The following is a 16181-nucleotide window of genomic DNA, read 5'->3' as shown; positions in this document are numbered from 1 at the left end:
GTTATTAAATAATTGTGACCAACATAAGTACTGAGTAGAACATTTTACATTTTGAAAGTAAACAAAGTCTCTCCATAGGACAAAAGTAATGGCAAGAATTTTGTCTCTAAATTAGCCTTAAACATATCCATGGTATTTCTGTATAAAAATTCTGTGTTACTAATAAGCCAGAATATGCAACACAGTTCAGTCAGGACCACTTTGTCAAAATAGATTAATTAATCTGCAATTTGGAGAGCACACCTCCCTGCCCTTCCATGTGCATGTATGGAAAGCCTTAAGCGGGGAGAGCAGCAGTGCAGTATCCCCATAGCGTACAGAACAGAGCAGCATCAATGACAGAGACACGACATTGATTAAGTCAGACAACATGAATTTAAAAGGAGGAGCTGGGGTGGAGGTAGGTTGCAAGCGCTTGCAGAGATGCAGCAAGGTAGGCTGGGAAAAGCAGTTTAAATAGAGTGCGCTATTTGGAAATCCAATCAAAAGAAGGAATCAGCTGAGCCATCTGCTGTTGTGCTGGCTTAGGAACTGTTAGCTATGAGCTGATATCATAGCCGAGCTTGACTCTGTGATCTGCCAGAACTTACGCTATGCTTCATTATATCTGCAATAAACTAATACCAGCCAACATATAAGCCTGGCTAATTTATTGGTCCAGCTTTAATGAGTATAGTATACATGCACACATACTGTACACTGCATACACAATGTTACCGGTATGTTGAGCGAGATACCAGTAGATAAAAGGAGTCAGGAAATGAGAAAACTGAATTGGTGGAACTGTGTTGAGTTGCAGAGACAAGGAGAGCAGAAGAGGAAGCAGGACGGAGTCGAGCTAAGTTAAGTGGCTTTGGTCTTCTGTGTGTGTGCATTCGCAGCAAAGTCTCAGCTGCATGTGAGAACGAGACAAAAGGAAGCGAGAAAAAAACAAGGAGCCAGGAGACAAGAAGCCAGAGGGAGGACAAAATGCACTCTGTGTGTGTGTGTGTGTGTGTGTGTGTGTGTGTTAGGGACGACAAGATACTGCCGGCCTTGAGTTTGTTCAGTAGACACTAATTTCACAGCAACAATTCATAATCAAAGTCTAAGACAGAAAAAAATGTGTGTTTGAGTGTATGGGAATGCACACTCCTTTCTCCTCTCTCTCTTTCTTTCTTTCTTTCTATGTGTGTGAACAGAGCAGGACGCCCATTCCCAAAAGGAAACATCTGTACATTCCAGACACGCTGTGTAAGAAAGATGGAGGAGAGAGAGAGAGAGAGAGAGAGAGAGAGAGAGAGAGAGAGGGAGATCTCCTCTGCTAAACCCATCAGTAGATGAAACAGGACAACATTAAGACGCTCCACCCACAAGCTGAACATTCACATATTAGGTTAACACCTCGCCTTTTGTAATGCTATTAACATCAACGCCGGTGTCTGTGTGTGTGTGTGTGTGTGTGTGTGTACAACTCAACTGTAAACACAAACGGTCTTTTTGACCTTATGGGCATCGCTGCATAGACAAGAGTAGATTAAGTAGAGAGAAGGTGTGTGTGTGTGTGTGTGTGTGTGTGTGTGTGTGTGTGTGTGTGTGTGTGTGTGTGTGTGTGTGGTGTTGTGTGTATATGTGTGTTTAACATGACCATATAATGTGACCTTCACCATGTCTATTAGCAACAGGCTTCCGTTCTCTCAGCTACCTCTGGACACACATGGTTTTACTTACACACACAGTAAAGCCCACTTGAGGTGTGTATAGGCCTACACACACACACACACACACACACACACACACACACACACACACGGTTCTGTTTTACTAACGGTGTGGCCAATGATCTAACCATTCCTTATAAGGCCTGTCTGGTGCCACTTATTCTGAGCTGTAGGATGAGAACACGCACACACGCACGCACGCACGCACACACACACACACACACACACACACACACACACACACACACACACACACACACACACACACACACACACACACACACACACACACACACACACACACACACACCTCATTGACTACTCTGTGCTCGGGCAGTGGGAATGACAGTGGAGGAGTGGGTATGGGCTCTGGAGAGGAAAAAATAAATCTGAAGAGACAGAGATGGAGGAAATAAAACAAAAAACAAAGAAAGCCACTAAAATAGATTTATATCTGTTTGACTTCATTTGTCTTCCCTCTGCACAAAAATGAGAACAAAAAAAGTTTTAAGTTTGGTGATGAAAACTGTGATTTAGGTCTGATCATAGGACAGATTGGTATCTCCTGCATCGTGGTGGCGAAGTGGTCCAAGTCCCTGTAAGTGAAGGCCAGCGCTCCACTAACCCACTAAACACAGACTGCTCTGTGGTCGCTTTCATCACCCTCAGCCTCCCTGCCTGATCCCTCTGCCGCTCCTACCCTCCCCCAGTCACTCCTCTCAATTTCTTTCCCCTTTTTTTTCACTCTGCTGCTTTGTTTATGTTTGAAGGCTGGGCAGACCTGTATGAGTCTTACAGGAGAGGGAGCAGGACAAAAGCAAAGGATTATTATATTAGGTTAAAGATGATGGAGTTAGAGGAGGAGAAGGCAGGTGTGAAGGAAAAGCACAGGATAAACTGGGGGAACCAACTGTGAGCGACGCAGGCCAGGTCTGGAGAACAATCGCCCCACTGTGGGCTGCCTGTCCCATGGGCCTCCTCCTGAAGTGGCAATAAGGGACCTCATGCCTGGGCCATAAGTGTGTGTGTGTGTGTGTGTGTGTGTGTGTGTGTGTGTGTGTGTGTGTGTGTGTGTGTGTGTGTGTCGGGGGGGGGGGGATCTCAGAAGTAGTTGGGTACTTTCCCTACTGAAGGAAGAGAGGGAGCATGAAATTAGGGGAATGGCATGAGGAGTTGGGGAGACGGGGATGTTGATTGAGAGGTTTGGTCTAAAAAGCCTAAAACTTTGCTTCTATGCCTCTCCTCTCCTCTCCTGAACATCTTTAGAACATTCTGTCCATTTTTCCAGCTGCTGCTGCCTGGGTCGTCTGGTGTCCAGCTGGCAAGTGAAGGGCAGCTGTGTGCAGCGGTTTAACACACTCACTCAAAGACTGATGCGTACACACACACACACACACACACACACACACACACACACACACCCTCTTTTTTTTTTCTCCCTACTTGTTTTTATGAAATTGCACACACAAAAACTCTGGGTTTAGGCTTAACTTCGCTAACCCATTAATCTCACTACGTAGTACAACCCCCTGCTACTTCCACTTGTCTTGTGTTATTTACGACAGTGTAGATGCATCTCCCCCACATTGCTGCAATCTACGTTATGTAAAAAGTGTCTCTCACACACACACACACACACACACACACACACACACACACACACACAGGCCTTCTTGCAAAAATTCCTTCTTCAGTCTGCCGTGTAACCACCACCACCACCTAAATTAGTTAATAATAGAACCAAGACATTTCTGTTACCACCAGTTAAAAATTACTAGTGCCTGGACATACAGACACACACACACACACACACACACACACACACACACACACACACACACACGGAGCATGGGAGCTGCCTTGTCTTCTCTCTCTGTTTCTTCCCTCTGGAATGTCTGCGCTTCTGAGAGTGATGTCATTAGTTACTATTGCCACGGTAACACAACAAATTCTCCCTCGCATATGGCTGGTAGATTCAATCTTTCCTTTCCCACTTCATTAAAGCCAGCGTGTGCGTGTGTAGAAGTGGTGGAGGAACCATCTCTGGAGGAGGAGAGGAGCAGAGATTGAAAACCCCCAAAAAGTGGCAGAATATGAGATTGAATCTTGTCTGTCAGACAGCTGTGAAGCCTCAGTGCAAAGACAAAACTGCTCGCTGTAAATAGACTTTACAATAGACTCTAAAAAACGCATCACCACGCTTGCAGTACGTCTGTGTGTGTGTATGCATGTTGCTGCCATGGTTACACCACAAAATTCTCCTGAGCAGGGCGGATAGGACCATTAGCATGTGTAAGACCATACGGGTGTTCATGTCACAGTTCATGTAAAGTGTGCACTGCTAAAGACAGATATAGTCTTCAACAACATAAGGAAAATTAGTTTGGAAACTAAATTATTACTTTCTTTACCAAGTTAATCTCTACACAATGCAACCTCTTTTTCCATTTCCAACCAATCTACTGGAATTGGAAAAACTGTTCATGTAGAAACAGCATGCAGAATCAGTACACATGGAAATGCTGCTGTAACTGTATACAAACTTTTAAAGTTGGGTTATGTTGAGTTAAAATGTACAATTTTCTTTAAAGCCACACAAGAAGCATGGCTACAATAACTCTAATATCAAACTAATAACCAAATCCCATTAGCTACTCACCAGCTCCTGTACACCTCAGACATTTTAACTTAGTAGAAAACGCACAGATGAACTGGTAACTTTAAGGATGGCATCATAGTTAGCAATTAGTGATGTTATTAGTTACACCTGTGTTTGAAGGGTCAACATTAAATTAAAATGTTTTTTATGATCAATTTTGTATTATTTTTATATTTTTGAACACACAACATACAGAACAAACAACTACAATCGAACAGGAACCAAAACCATTTCACAGTATTTTTTGTGCTCTGGCACCTATACACAATATTTTATCTTAGCAACATTTTTAGCTTTTTTCAAGGGGGAAATGACTTTGAATTGAGTTTATATTCAAGTTAATATTAAAATAATATTGCAAACATAGTGTGCTAACATGCTGTACAGGTAGTGAGAAATGAACTGTGAGAGTCCTAAAAGATCAACTCCCTTCTTACACAACTAATGATAGCATGAAAAAAGTAACGTTAACATGCTAGCATATATACATCCCATGCAAGTGCTAAGCAGGTTAGTATGCTATCATTAATGTAACACGGTTTAACACACAGAGGCCCCCCTCACTAAAGCAACGTTAGCATTAAAAAGGTACACTAACATGCAACATACATATTAACAAGCTATTAATTTAATGTAAATTGTAAGCATATTAGCGTTAACATTTACATCAAAGCACAGCTGAGACAAAGTACCTGCGGCTAACAAAGTAGCTAAAGTAGCCTAGAGCAAAGACTGATGACGGCTGACTCAAGTGTGACAACACAGAGCTAAGCCTGACATATATAGTTTGTGTTCAATACAAAATAAAAACAATCAAGTGTTTCCTCACATGTTTGTTTTCCAGCAACTGCGAAGCACCTATGTGTCTCTTTGCTTTTATGAAAAGTCTTCTCAGCTTGTACTGTAATTTAAAAAGCAAACAATTTCCTTCGACTCTGACGTGGCCTCTGTGTTATTTTTTATTTGACTGACTTAACTGAATTTAATGTGTGTACTGTAGCCTTTATACAAAGGGTCAAATGACTGCAGATATAAGAACTCCACAATCATCAGTATGTTAGAATATTTGTTGTTTCTATAACCTATTGACCAAGGTTACCAAGCTTTTAAAAGGAAAATAACAGCAATGAAATTGAAGTTTGAAATACTAAGCAATGCATTAAATAACATGTTTTCTATAATGCTATTCTATAAATTCTATTACACCAACCCCTTGTCTTCCAGTGTGAACTGAATAAGAGTTCTAAACTGTGCACTTTCAGACAGATGTTGACTGAATTTCTTCATCACCTTTCTTTGTCTACTATCCCAGGACAGGCATAGCACCACAATAAATGGTGTCACAGCATTCTGCATACTAAACAAAGACTATAGAGATTTTAAAAACCTTAGGGGAATCCACAAGCATTTCCCAAAAGTGACTTCAGAGTTGCATAAACTGTCTGTATGAAGTGCTAAGAGATTTTTATGATGTGTGTGGGTTGGAACAGATGGATTGGTGTGTAATAGGAATGCTTTTCTCCAACTGCTCTTTGTAGTATGTTCAAAAATATATACTGTATATACCAGCTGTATGTCTAAAATATTTAAATGTGAGGCCAGGTAGGGGCACAGAGGAGATTAGAAGATAATTACTTCAACTTTTTTTTTAGGTCCTTTTCATTGCGTTCTTGCTTCAGTTTTTTATTACCGTCTAACCTTTTAATTCATCATATGAAAATATGTTGCTTTTCACTGAAAGGAAACATGTTTAACAAAACAGTTTTGTCATTGTGAACAGCTTTCTGACATTAAACAGAAAACAAGCTTGAAATCCCCTCCAGGCTCACAGAGCATGTGTGCATATTTTAGACCAGACTCCATACAGCAAACTTTAGAGTAGAGTAGTAATATCTCAATATTTCTTGATGAAATAACCTTTTATAAATCACGAATCAGGATTTTTCTTATAGGAAAAATAATTTATAGTCTAATTTATCCTCTGATAAATGCAATAAGACTACACAGACCAGTGAAAACACTGGCTTTGAACATTATTAAAAAAATATCTAAAACAATGCACAAACACAAATTTAAAGTCAACATAATCACGCTCTGCCAAAATAACTACTGCTGTGATAATCTAAATGTCTTTATGCAAAAAAGAAGTGCATGAAAATTAAAAGGAAATTCAACAACAAATCCATCGCGCCTTATCCTCTCTCTCACTCTCTACCTCTCTCACGACCAGCGGAGACACATGAAGGTCACATCGCATTGCTGATTTTGATGGAAAAAATGAACATCTGAATTTTGCTTTCCTCATTTTACCACAGAAAATGCCTCCGATGCGTGCGCCTGCCTCTGCTGAAACTGTCAAATGGTGAACTCTACACTAGAAACTAAACTACTAAAGAATTGTTTTGGCAACACGTTCCCACTATGAGCAAACACACACACAGCAAGGTGCAGACCAGTGAAAGCTTCAATGCAAGTCCATCAAAATGAAAACATGGTTTCAAATTCATCAGGGAGGCCATTTCCTGCTTCCTTATATACAATAAATTGACCTTGTGATCGATAAATCACCACAGACACCATATATACAAAACATCACAATTATCCTTTCCTTAAAAAGTAATACTGCATCATACTGGCTTCCTTTCATATATTTTAGGGTTGCACGATATTGACAAAATGTGATATTGCGATATCGATTGTGAATATTGCGATATCGATATTAATTTTGATATTTTTAAACATATGTAAAATTACAAAAGTTACAGGAAAAGGCATCAAAATAGATTCATAACAAATTAAACAAGTTTTCTTACAACACAAGGTTTATTTCAACCGACGATCATATTGGACTGGTACAACATGAATAAATAAATAAGGACCATGTCTACAGAACAGCACATGTTTTACTGGTTGTACAGTATAAAATAAATAAACTGCTGATGTGCACTAACATGTACAAGTGGCCAACTGACCAATGAAACATGATCATGATAGCGTTTCAAGCGGGCTCTAAATTAGGGCTGAACGATTTTGGAAAATAATCTAATTGCGATTTTTTTCCCAAATATTGCGATTGCGATTCGATATTCGATTATTTTTTTAAGCTCTTAGTCTTCTGTATTATTCAACAAAGAATAATAATATAATTTATAGTATGAACACACAATTACACACTAGACAGTTAAATAAGTAAAAATATAGTATATAGTATATATTTTTATATACATACACACACACGCACACACACACACACACATACAACAGTGTAATTTTTTACAGTACACAGAGAGGAGCTACCTCCAGCCCCTCCCCCTCGTGAAGTTGCGTGCTGCCGTGTGCACTTGTTCAGAGAGGCTATCGTTACGTTAGCTAGTTGCTGGTGTTCTTGCCGTGGGATTAACTGTACTAATAAAACTGTTGAAACACCGCGGCCACGCTGCTGTGAAAGCTCCCCGAACGTCATTTATCAGTCTGGTTGTTACCCCTCTTAGTGGCAGCTCCTCCACTCATATCTTTATAACGGAGCTAACCGCTAACCGGAGCTAACCGCTAATCGTTGCCAACCAAGCCTTCAGTTCTGTGTGCCTGTATTCATTAACTGCATGTATGGACTCGAGTCTGAATAAAACCCTTCATTTTATTAAAATGGCTGTAAAAGTTTTAAACTACAACTCAGAGTTGTTTGAATGACAGAAATCAGCTCAAGGTACGGCGTAGCGTTAGCGTGCTAGTTGATGCTTTCTCTGCGGAGTGCAGACTGATTTGCTCTCGCGAGTCATGTGACCAAATCGCAGCCTTTGCGATTAGGAAATCGCGTTTTAACATATCGCGATATTATCGCAAATGCAATTAATCGTTCATCCCTACTCTAAATCAAACACAACTAAGCCACACAGCCAACGGACGGGACGCAGCGCTCCACAAAATAAACTAAATATTGCATACTTTTTGCAATACTTTCGATATATTGCGATAATGATATTGAGTCGATATATCTTGCACCCCTAATCTATTTATCGCAAAACTAAACAAATGAGTAAATAAATGTGCATAAAAAGCATTGAAATCACTACAGCATTCCAGGGTTTCCTGCAGTGTTTACAGTGAAGGTGCCTTGCCTCACTTGAAATAAGGAGTGTTTTGCTACGGTGTCCGGGTTGACGACATGTTTTCTCGAAAAGGTGTGCAAGAGGGTTTGAGATACGTCGGTGGGTGTTTCAGAGGTGTTAACCAATCGGCAGTGATGTGCATGCAAATTTGTGGTATTAAAAAAGGTAGTGCACTTGCATACACAACAAGGTGTTCAACACACCACTGTTTCAGTTTAAATAAAAGTTGAACATGCCCCAAATATTTATTGAGTGAGGTGACTGTTATAACAGTCATTTAGTAACTATGTTGATAATGAGGTGAGATCTGAATGCCTATGCTTAATCATGTATCTGCAATGGAGATGAAAACACCTGCATATGAAACAGATATCTGCATATGAACAGAATATGTTAGAGACAGAATAAGATTTTGGTATGGGAAGCATGGTTTTCATTTGTAGTCCGAGTAGTATTGACCGAAATGCAATCTCGGAAACCATCAGCTATTGTGTGACAATTAATTATTTTAGTTTTATTTATTTATCTGCATTCATTTGCAGATATCTGTTTATAGAGATTAACCGAAATGTCGTCTGGACCTAAAACACCTCCAAAAAGTTTTGACTCTAAACAATGACTGGCGCACAGTAGAGGTGTGAATCTTCACTGATCTCCCAATTCGATTACGATTATCATGTCAGCGATTCGATATCTCGATGCATCACGATGCGTCAAATACATTTTTTTACTATTAAAGCCATATGGGATATTTAATTCATAGCTTTTCAAACTTCAAAAACAAAACATTCTGCAGTGCTCTAATACTAAATAAATTGGATACATAAAACTACAGCACTGAGCACATAGCACTTCCTGAATGTGCAAAACATAACAGAATATGTAAACAGAAAGGTTGTTAGGCATACATTAAATTGTAAACAGAAATAATCGATTATGGCCCGGCCGATTATCGATGCAGCATCGTCCATGTCCACGATTCGATGCATCGATTATTTGATTAATTTCAACACCTCTAGCGCACTGGCTACACTGGCTACCCCAAAATAGTGGCCCATGCCCTTACAGGCTAAATCGAACAAAGGGTTCCAAGATTGGAGATGAAACAATTAGTCTATAAGTTAATCAATCAGCAACTATTTTGATAATCAATGAATGGTTTAAGTCATTTTTCAAGCAAAAATGACAAATTTTTTTTGGATCCAGCTTCTCCAGTGTGTGATTACCTTCCTTGTCTCATTTGATAGTAAATGGAATATCTCTGGACTTTGGACTGTTGGTCAGACAAAACACTCACTTTTGGCATGTGGTTGTGATGGGCATTTTCTGCTACTTTTGGAATTTTTTATAGAGAATAATCAACATTTGATGATTATGAATGTATGTGCTTTGTCTCTCACCCCTTCAATGGTATCATGTACATAGTGACATTGTGAATGAAAGCAGGACTAGCCAAGTCTGTATGAAGCGAAAGAGTTGCAACTGCATATGGTGACATACACGCTTGTGTGTGCGCGCACACACACACACACACACACACACACACACACACACACACACACACACACCCGCCACTAGCCTATTATTCATTTACAACATCCCTCCTAGTTGATGTGTAAAGACACTTGACACCAATCCAAGTCCAGATCCACGGTTTGTTTACTCCTCCAAAGTCTCAAATTCACACACAACAGTGCCAATAACAAACTGGACTCAAAACACAAAGAGAGAGAAAACAGTCCCATCTAGGACTGGAGGAGGGCATTAATTAACTAATACATTACGGCTTTGAGTTCTGCACTCTCATCTCTCTGCCTCAGACAGTCTGGCCATTACCTTGACCAAGTCCCTGTAAGTAAATTACTTTCTTTTATTCTTTAAATAATGATTGGATAGGTACAAGCACTACCTGCAGCATTATAAAATAAATACTGTTAAGTTCTCCACTGGATCTTGGCTGGAGACTTAATTAAAATATCTGATTTTAATTCCATGCTTCTGCTTGGGAGCAGCATACAAGAAGCCAAATTAGTGAGGACAGTAATGTTCACAGTGAGTCACCTCCACATAAGGCTTCTGCTGGTACAGTAGAGCCAAGGAGGTTTATCTAGACTGATGCAATTATCGCTCCAATAGAGTCTGACATGATTAAAGACAGAGCCTGCTGCAGGGTCTGTCTCTAATTAACAGGGCACCTAAAAGAGCACTCTTCCTCCCATGTGCAGATATCACTAAATGTCAAGTGCTATTAAGGAAGCCTGTTGAGATGAGGGGAAAAGTTTAAATCCATTCAAAATAATAACAAATATGCACATTGCCTTTCGTTGTGAGGAATTTCAGTTGAAACGCATTTGTAATTTTTGTTGTTGTATATCCAAAACCTAATTTAAACAATATTCACATGCTTATTTAGTCAAGTCTCTTAAAGTTCCAAAATAATGTGCATTGACTATAGGCCTGGTACATCTCTAACGTAAATAAAAAGGTAGTGTAAGGGGAGATAAATAATTGATAACATATGTCTTCCGTCGGCGCAGAACAGAATGTTCTCGCTGCTGCAGCACCAGAGGCTGAACACTGATCTGCACCGCAAACACCAGGTTCACTTCTCTGGTGACCAACTCCATTTAAACTACCAAAACTGAGACACATAAGAATAACACACACATCAACACACACAGTGTCACTAGCAGTCTGGCCTTTAATAGAAGCCTGTTCCACACAAGAAAAGGTCACCTTTATGCATAGAAAGTCCTACCCATTTTTATTATTATAAATGTTGCATGTTTTTCTTGAAATATAATTTATAACAACCTACACTGTTGCACAGTGCAGGTTCAGTGTAAAGTTTTTCAAGGCCACATTATAATTCAATCACCACATACTGTATGTCAGAGTGCTTATGCATGGTTTTGGCTGCAAGAAATTATTCTATTCATTAGTGTCTAATCTGCCAATTATTTTCTCGATTAATCGCCAAATCATTATGTGTAATGTCTGAAAATTGAGAAATAAATGCATGACCAATTTTACACAATGCAGAAAAGCAGTAAATACACACATTTAAGAAGCTGCAAAAATATTTCATTATACTTATATATTTAAATATACTTCATTTTTTGCTTCACCAGTGACTAAAATGATGAATCGATTATCAAAATAGCTGCTGATTACATTTCTGTCAATTGACCTATCGATTGACCAATTGATTTTGCTTCTCGCATGACAACAAACAAAAAAGCACAAATAAACTCAACTTATATAGGGTAGCCTAAAGATAACTACATTTTTCTTAATTGTAAATTAAGCAAAAAAAGAGTGATGTGGTGTAAATTAAAAAAATTGTAAACCAGCCAGTTACTGGTCACCACATGGCAAACAACCATCAATATAAACACAAATTTGTCAAAAGAATAACAAAAAAATAAATAGTGCGGCGGAAAAAAAAAATCTAAAGTAGCCTTTTAGGTTACTTGCTTGCCATGCTATGAGACTTAAATGAATATACCCCAGTAGGATCCTTTTAAAATTGTCATTAGAGTAAACTTAAAACTATTCCAACCATTAAAACCTGGTTAAATTGAGTTCATGTACCCTCCACTAGACATCTCTGTCCTCCTCAGCCTGTTTATGCACTTTACTTACAGTACGTTGGTGGCCAGCGGGATGTCTGCCGCTGCTGGGGCCCTCTCCAGCCCGATGTTGGAGCAGTTGACGACGCAGGATGGCTGGGGCCCCGCCAGCGCGCAGCTGCAGTTAATGGGACAGGGGCTGCAACTCCTGCCGCCGTCCCCCTGCGGCCCGGAGCCCCATGCCTCCAGGCAGCAGAGCGCCACAAGCAGACTGGAAAAGAAGCTAAACCTCGGGAAGTAGACGCCATGTTTTCGCTTGGATAAAGTCTGTCCATTTCCACAAGGCATAGCTCACTCACATCTCATCGCCTCTGATGTGTAAGTCCTCTCAGTCTGGTAAGGAACAAAATACACAGGACAAAGGCAAACACGCGTCCTTTTTCCACGGCTTTCATGTGAGGAGACACAAAGAGAAGAAGGGATAACCCCTTTGACGCCGTTATCTCCTCTGCGTTTTCTTCTATTCTTCTGGTCGGATTCCCCTCTTCTAAATATCTAACGGAGCTTCTCCCGAATCCTTTCAGGGAAAAAAAAAAAGTTTTGGAGAACTTCCTCTCTCCTCCTCTTTCCACATCATGCAGTTCCCTGAGCCGCCGCTGAGACCTGCAGGCGCACTGATTTATGTCCCCTCATTCCTTTCTGAATGTAAATTTAATTAAATTTATACTTTTTATTAATCCCCAGTGGGGAAATTACAATAAAGCACCTAAAACCCTTATATTGTACTCTGTCTTGTATTGAACACAACTTACAAAACGCTTATAAATAAAACAAATAATTACAAAAAGTAAAAATAAAATAAATATATAATTAGTGTTCATATTGAATCAATTACTACTCAATAGTAGCCTATTTGTGGTTTTCTTTCTATTATTATGGTCATTATTGGATCAACCCAGTGGGCCCCAAGGCAAAAACTAGCCTCATAGGCCCCTATGGACACTCTGATTAATTACATATTTAATGAGGAATATGTAGCATGTAAATTTGACACACTGGTGAGACAGGTATTACTACAAAGGCCCTTTGACATTTGAACTGTCCCAGACATAATTTGCACTTATACAAACCAATTTAGTTAGCAAAACCAACTTACATCCAATGAATATTAATATAATATAATAATGCTTTGCCCAGTTGGTAATCCAGCCTTGCTCAAGGTGCAAGGGTCAATTTATGAATTCATAAAATCATATCAATAACAGTACCATTCTAATCAACCAATGCTGATTACAAAAACAACATAACAACAACAAAAAGGCCGATTGGTATATGTTGTGGGCTCAAATGTGAAATACTGATGTTTCTCACAGGCTTTATAAAGCTGCTGTTTTTTGTTTCAGTTTTTTTTTTTTTTTTGCCAGAAGAGGAGACATATCCAGTTTCCCACAATTGACAGCTCTCCCGACTCCATATATAGGCAGCCTTTTTGTGTTTCTAACAGTAACTGAGGCTGTACAATGTAAATGTGCGAAATCAGTATTGGCATATGTGTCTGTTTCATTATCTCTGCAGAAGAAGAGCTACATGTCGGTTGATGAAAGTTGTAGCCCCTAACCACAACCTTCACTATGCATAGATGGATTCTAATATATATATATATATATATATATATATATATATATATAAAATCAAAGTACAAAAACATGAATTTGTATCACTATATAGCAGCTACTCCTCATTCATTAATCTTGAGGCAGTGATTGGACAGCTGCTGATATGGCCTCCTTCACCCACAGAGATGTGAAATGTTTCTGAAGTGTAGGAACACTGGCCCACTCTGCAATGATTTGTGAAATGACAGTTGTAAAACTTCCTTCACATTTTAGAAACACGTCCCCCTCCCTTTCTCTCTCTGCAGTATTTCCTGAAGCGGTGCAGGGCATGTATTGGAGGTGTTTCCTGGGTATTTGACTTGGCCGGGGCCCAGCCATCCTCCCTGCAGGCAGCTGCGGCTCTGCACAAAGAAAAGAAGAGTCCCATAATAACTCTTGTGCTCTCTTATCCTCATTGGCAGCATTTCATTGTAGAGTTCATACTTGCGAAGCAAAATATGTGTGAATGGAAGAGTGGATGGACCAAATGTGAAAAATTTGAAAAGTAAATAGAAAAAGATAGTGATAGACATCACAGAGAAAATGATACTGACTATTCATAGTGGCTTAAACATTCGTGTCCCTTAATCAGTATAAAAAAATGATAAACCATGACACCCTAAAATATTTTGTAAGAAAATTAAGGTGGCAGGTGTTTGAGAATACAGCTTTACATACTTGCTTATCAGAGAATCTTACCTCGAGCCATGGCGGAAGTGCAACATCTCTGAAAGATACAGAGACAGTTTACACAGGGAGATTTTTTGGGCTTTTACAGTTAACAGGGACAAGGAGGGAGGGAAGTGACACAAAGGTCGAGACAATCCATGTCAAGTTTAATTGCTTGACCCATAATTACAGTTAGAGTTTCAAAGGGCTTCACAAGCCCACATTATTATAAGACACAAAATGACTCAAACATATTTCAAGCACAGAGAAAAGGGTACTAGACCGTTGACCACTGAGTCACCAGAGTGCTCCCTAAAAAAGGACACATTGATTTTTCTATTACTTTCAGGTCGGTAAAATTTTGTTAAATTGAATCCAATAATCTGCCAATCAAGTTAATTTGACAAAATTCTGCTCTTTAAAATGACGGATTCTGAACAAAATAAAACAAACAACATACAGCCATGTTAGGCTAATGTTAGCATGCAAACATGCTAACAATGATAACATACTGATGTTTAGCAGGTATAATAGCGCTTAGCACATACTGTTAATCATGTATAATGCAGGTATATGTTCGCTATCTCAGTGTGCTAGCATGATTTGCTAATTAACACTAAACACAAAGTACAGTGAAAGTAAAGTTTTACTGAAATGAGTATTTGTCTGGTATTTCGTCATAAACCAAAGTATTGGACACATAAAAATGATGACTAGATGATGGTGCTACTGTATATGAAAAGGGAATGGACCAAAGTTATTAAAGTTCATCCTGAGAGGGGCATACATATTCCAAATTTCATGGCAATTCATCTATCAATACATTTCACTCCAAAACACAAATGTGAACCTCATTGTGAAGGTCAGGGGATCAACAAAGTTATCAGGATTCATCCTCTGGGGAACATGATGTCTGTACAAAATTTCATGGCAATCCATCCAATTGTTGTTGAGATATTTTAGTGTAGATCAAAGAGGTAGACTGACTGACCGACTGACATTGCCATCTCTATAACCACACTGCAGCGTGGCAAATAACAACACAATGAGTTATTGACGTTGTCATTTAACATGTGTATATTTTTGCTATATTATGATATATAACTATACCAGAAACACATTCTTTATAGTATCAGGATATGGATTTTTGTCACTAAGCCTGTATATGTGTTAGTTCATCCTGATCTAACCCCATATAAATAGAACAGTGTGGACTGATCATATTTGGCCATTACAGACTAGTTGAGCTGCCCTGCTGAACCACTTCATCCACATGTATGAAATGTAGTATTTGGTATCTGTCTGGCCTGGACTGGTCCAGTCTGGTCCGTTCCGGGTGAAGGTAAAATGAGCTTGCCTCCTGTTTGGTTATGGGGAGGGTCCTCCAGCCCGGCCAGGAAAACAGCACTTACTGAGGCCTCTGTCTGTGTTATTGTAGGGCTACAGGAAGAGGTGGGGATCTAGAAGGAGAGAATGGTCCCCATTAGAATTATATCTGAAAGAAGAATGGCCTAGAGTAATGTGTATAGGGTTAGGAATTTGAAAAGTGACTGAAAAAGCACATGAAATATTTAATTTTGCACTGCAACTGCTAGTTTTATTTTACTAACTCTCTTATATGTGTATATGTGTGTATGTATGTATGTATATATATATATATATATATATATATTTATTTTTTCTTCTCTTTCTTTTCTTTATGTGACTGTCTGGTTATGTTTATCTCTTGTATCACTTGTGGTTTCTTGTATTGTCTCAAATTAAAATAAAAAAAAAAAAAAAAAAGAAGGAGAGAGTGAGTTAGTGAGGGAGATGGA

The 16181-nt window shown here is 39.1% G+C and overlaps 1 protein-coding gene and 1 long non-coding RNA gene across 5 annotated transcripts in view; one reads left to right on the top strand and one right to left on the bottom strand.

Moving 5' to 3' along the window:
* Positions 1 to 12809, bottom strand: part of pkd1a (polycystic kidney disease 1a) — a 61476-nt gene extending 48667 nt beyond the window's left edge. For 2 of the 4 annotated variants that reach the window (XM_031289140.2, XM_031289144.2), the window contains exon 1: positions 12114 to 12809. In XM_031289140.2, the coding sequence (XP_031145000.1) occupies positions 12114 to 12388 (275 nt within the window). In that variant the 5' untranslated portion in view covers positions 12389 to 12809. The remainder of the gene's footprint in view (positions 1 to 12113) is intronic. The other 2 variants (XM_031289141.2, XM_031289143.2) reach the window with 1 other exon arrangement.
* Positions 10171 to 15675, top strand: LOC118494955. Its single transcript, XR_004897167.1, has 3 exons — positions 10171 to 10319; positions 12116 to 12436; positions 13962 to 15675. It is a non-coding gene; the product is annotated as an uncharacterized LOC118494955 (long non-coding RNA).
* Positions 15676 to 16181: the final 506 nt, after the last annotated feature.

Source organism: Sander lucioperca, chromosome 4 (genome assembly GCF_008315115.2).
Source record: "Sander lucioperca isolate FBNREF2018 chromosome 4, SLUC_FBN_1.2, whole genome shotgun sequence".
In the NCBI taxonomy this organism is placed as follows: Eukaryota; Metazoa; Chordata; class Actinopteri; order Perciformes; family Percidae; genus Sander; species Sander lucioperca.
Note: the sequence above shows the minus strand (reverse complement) of the source record. Positions and strands in the feature narration are given on the sequence as shown.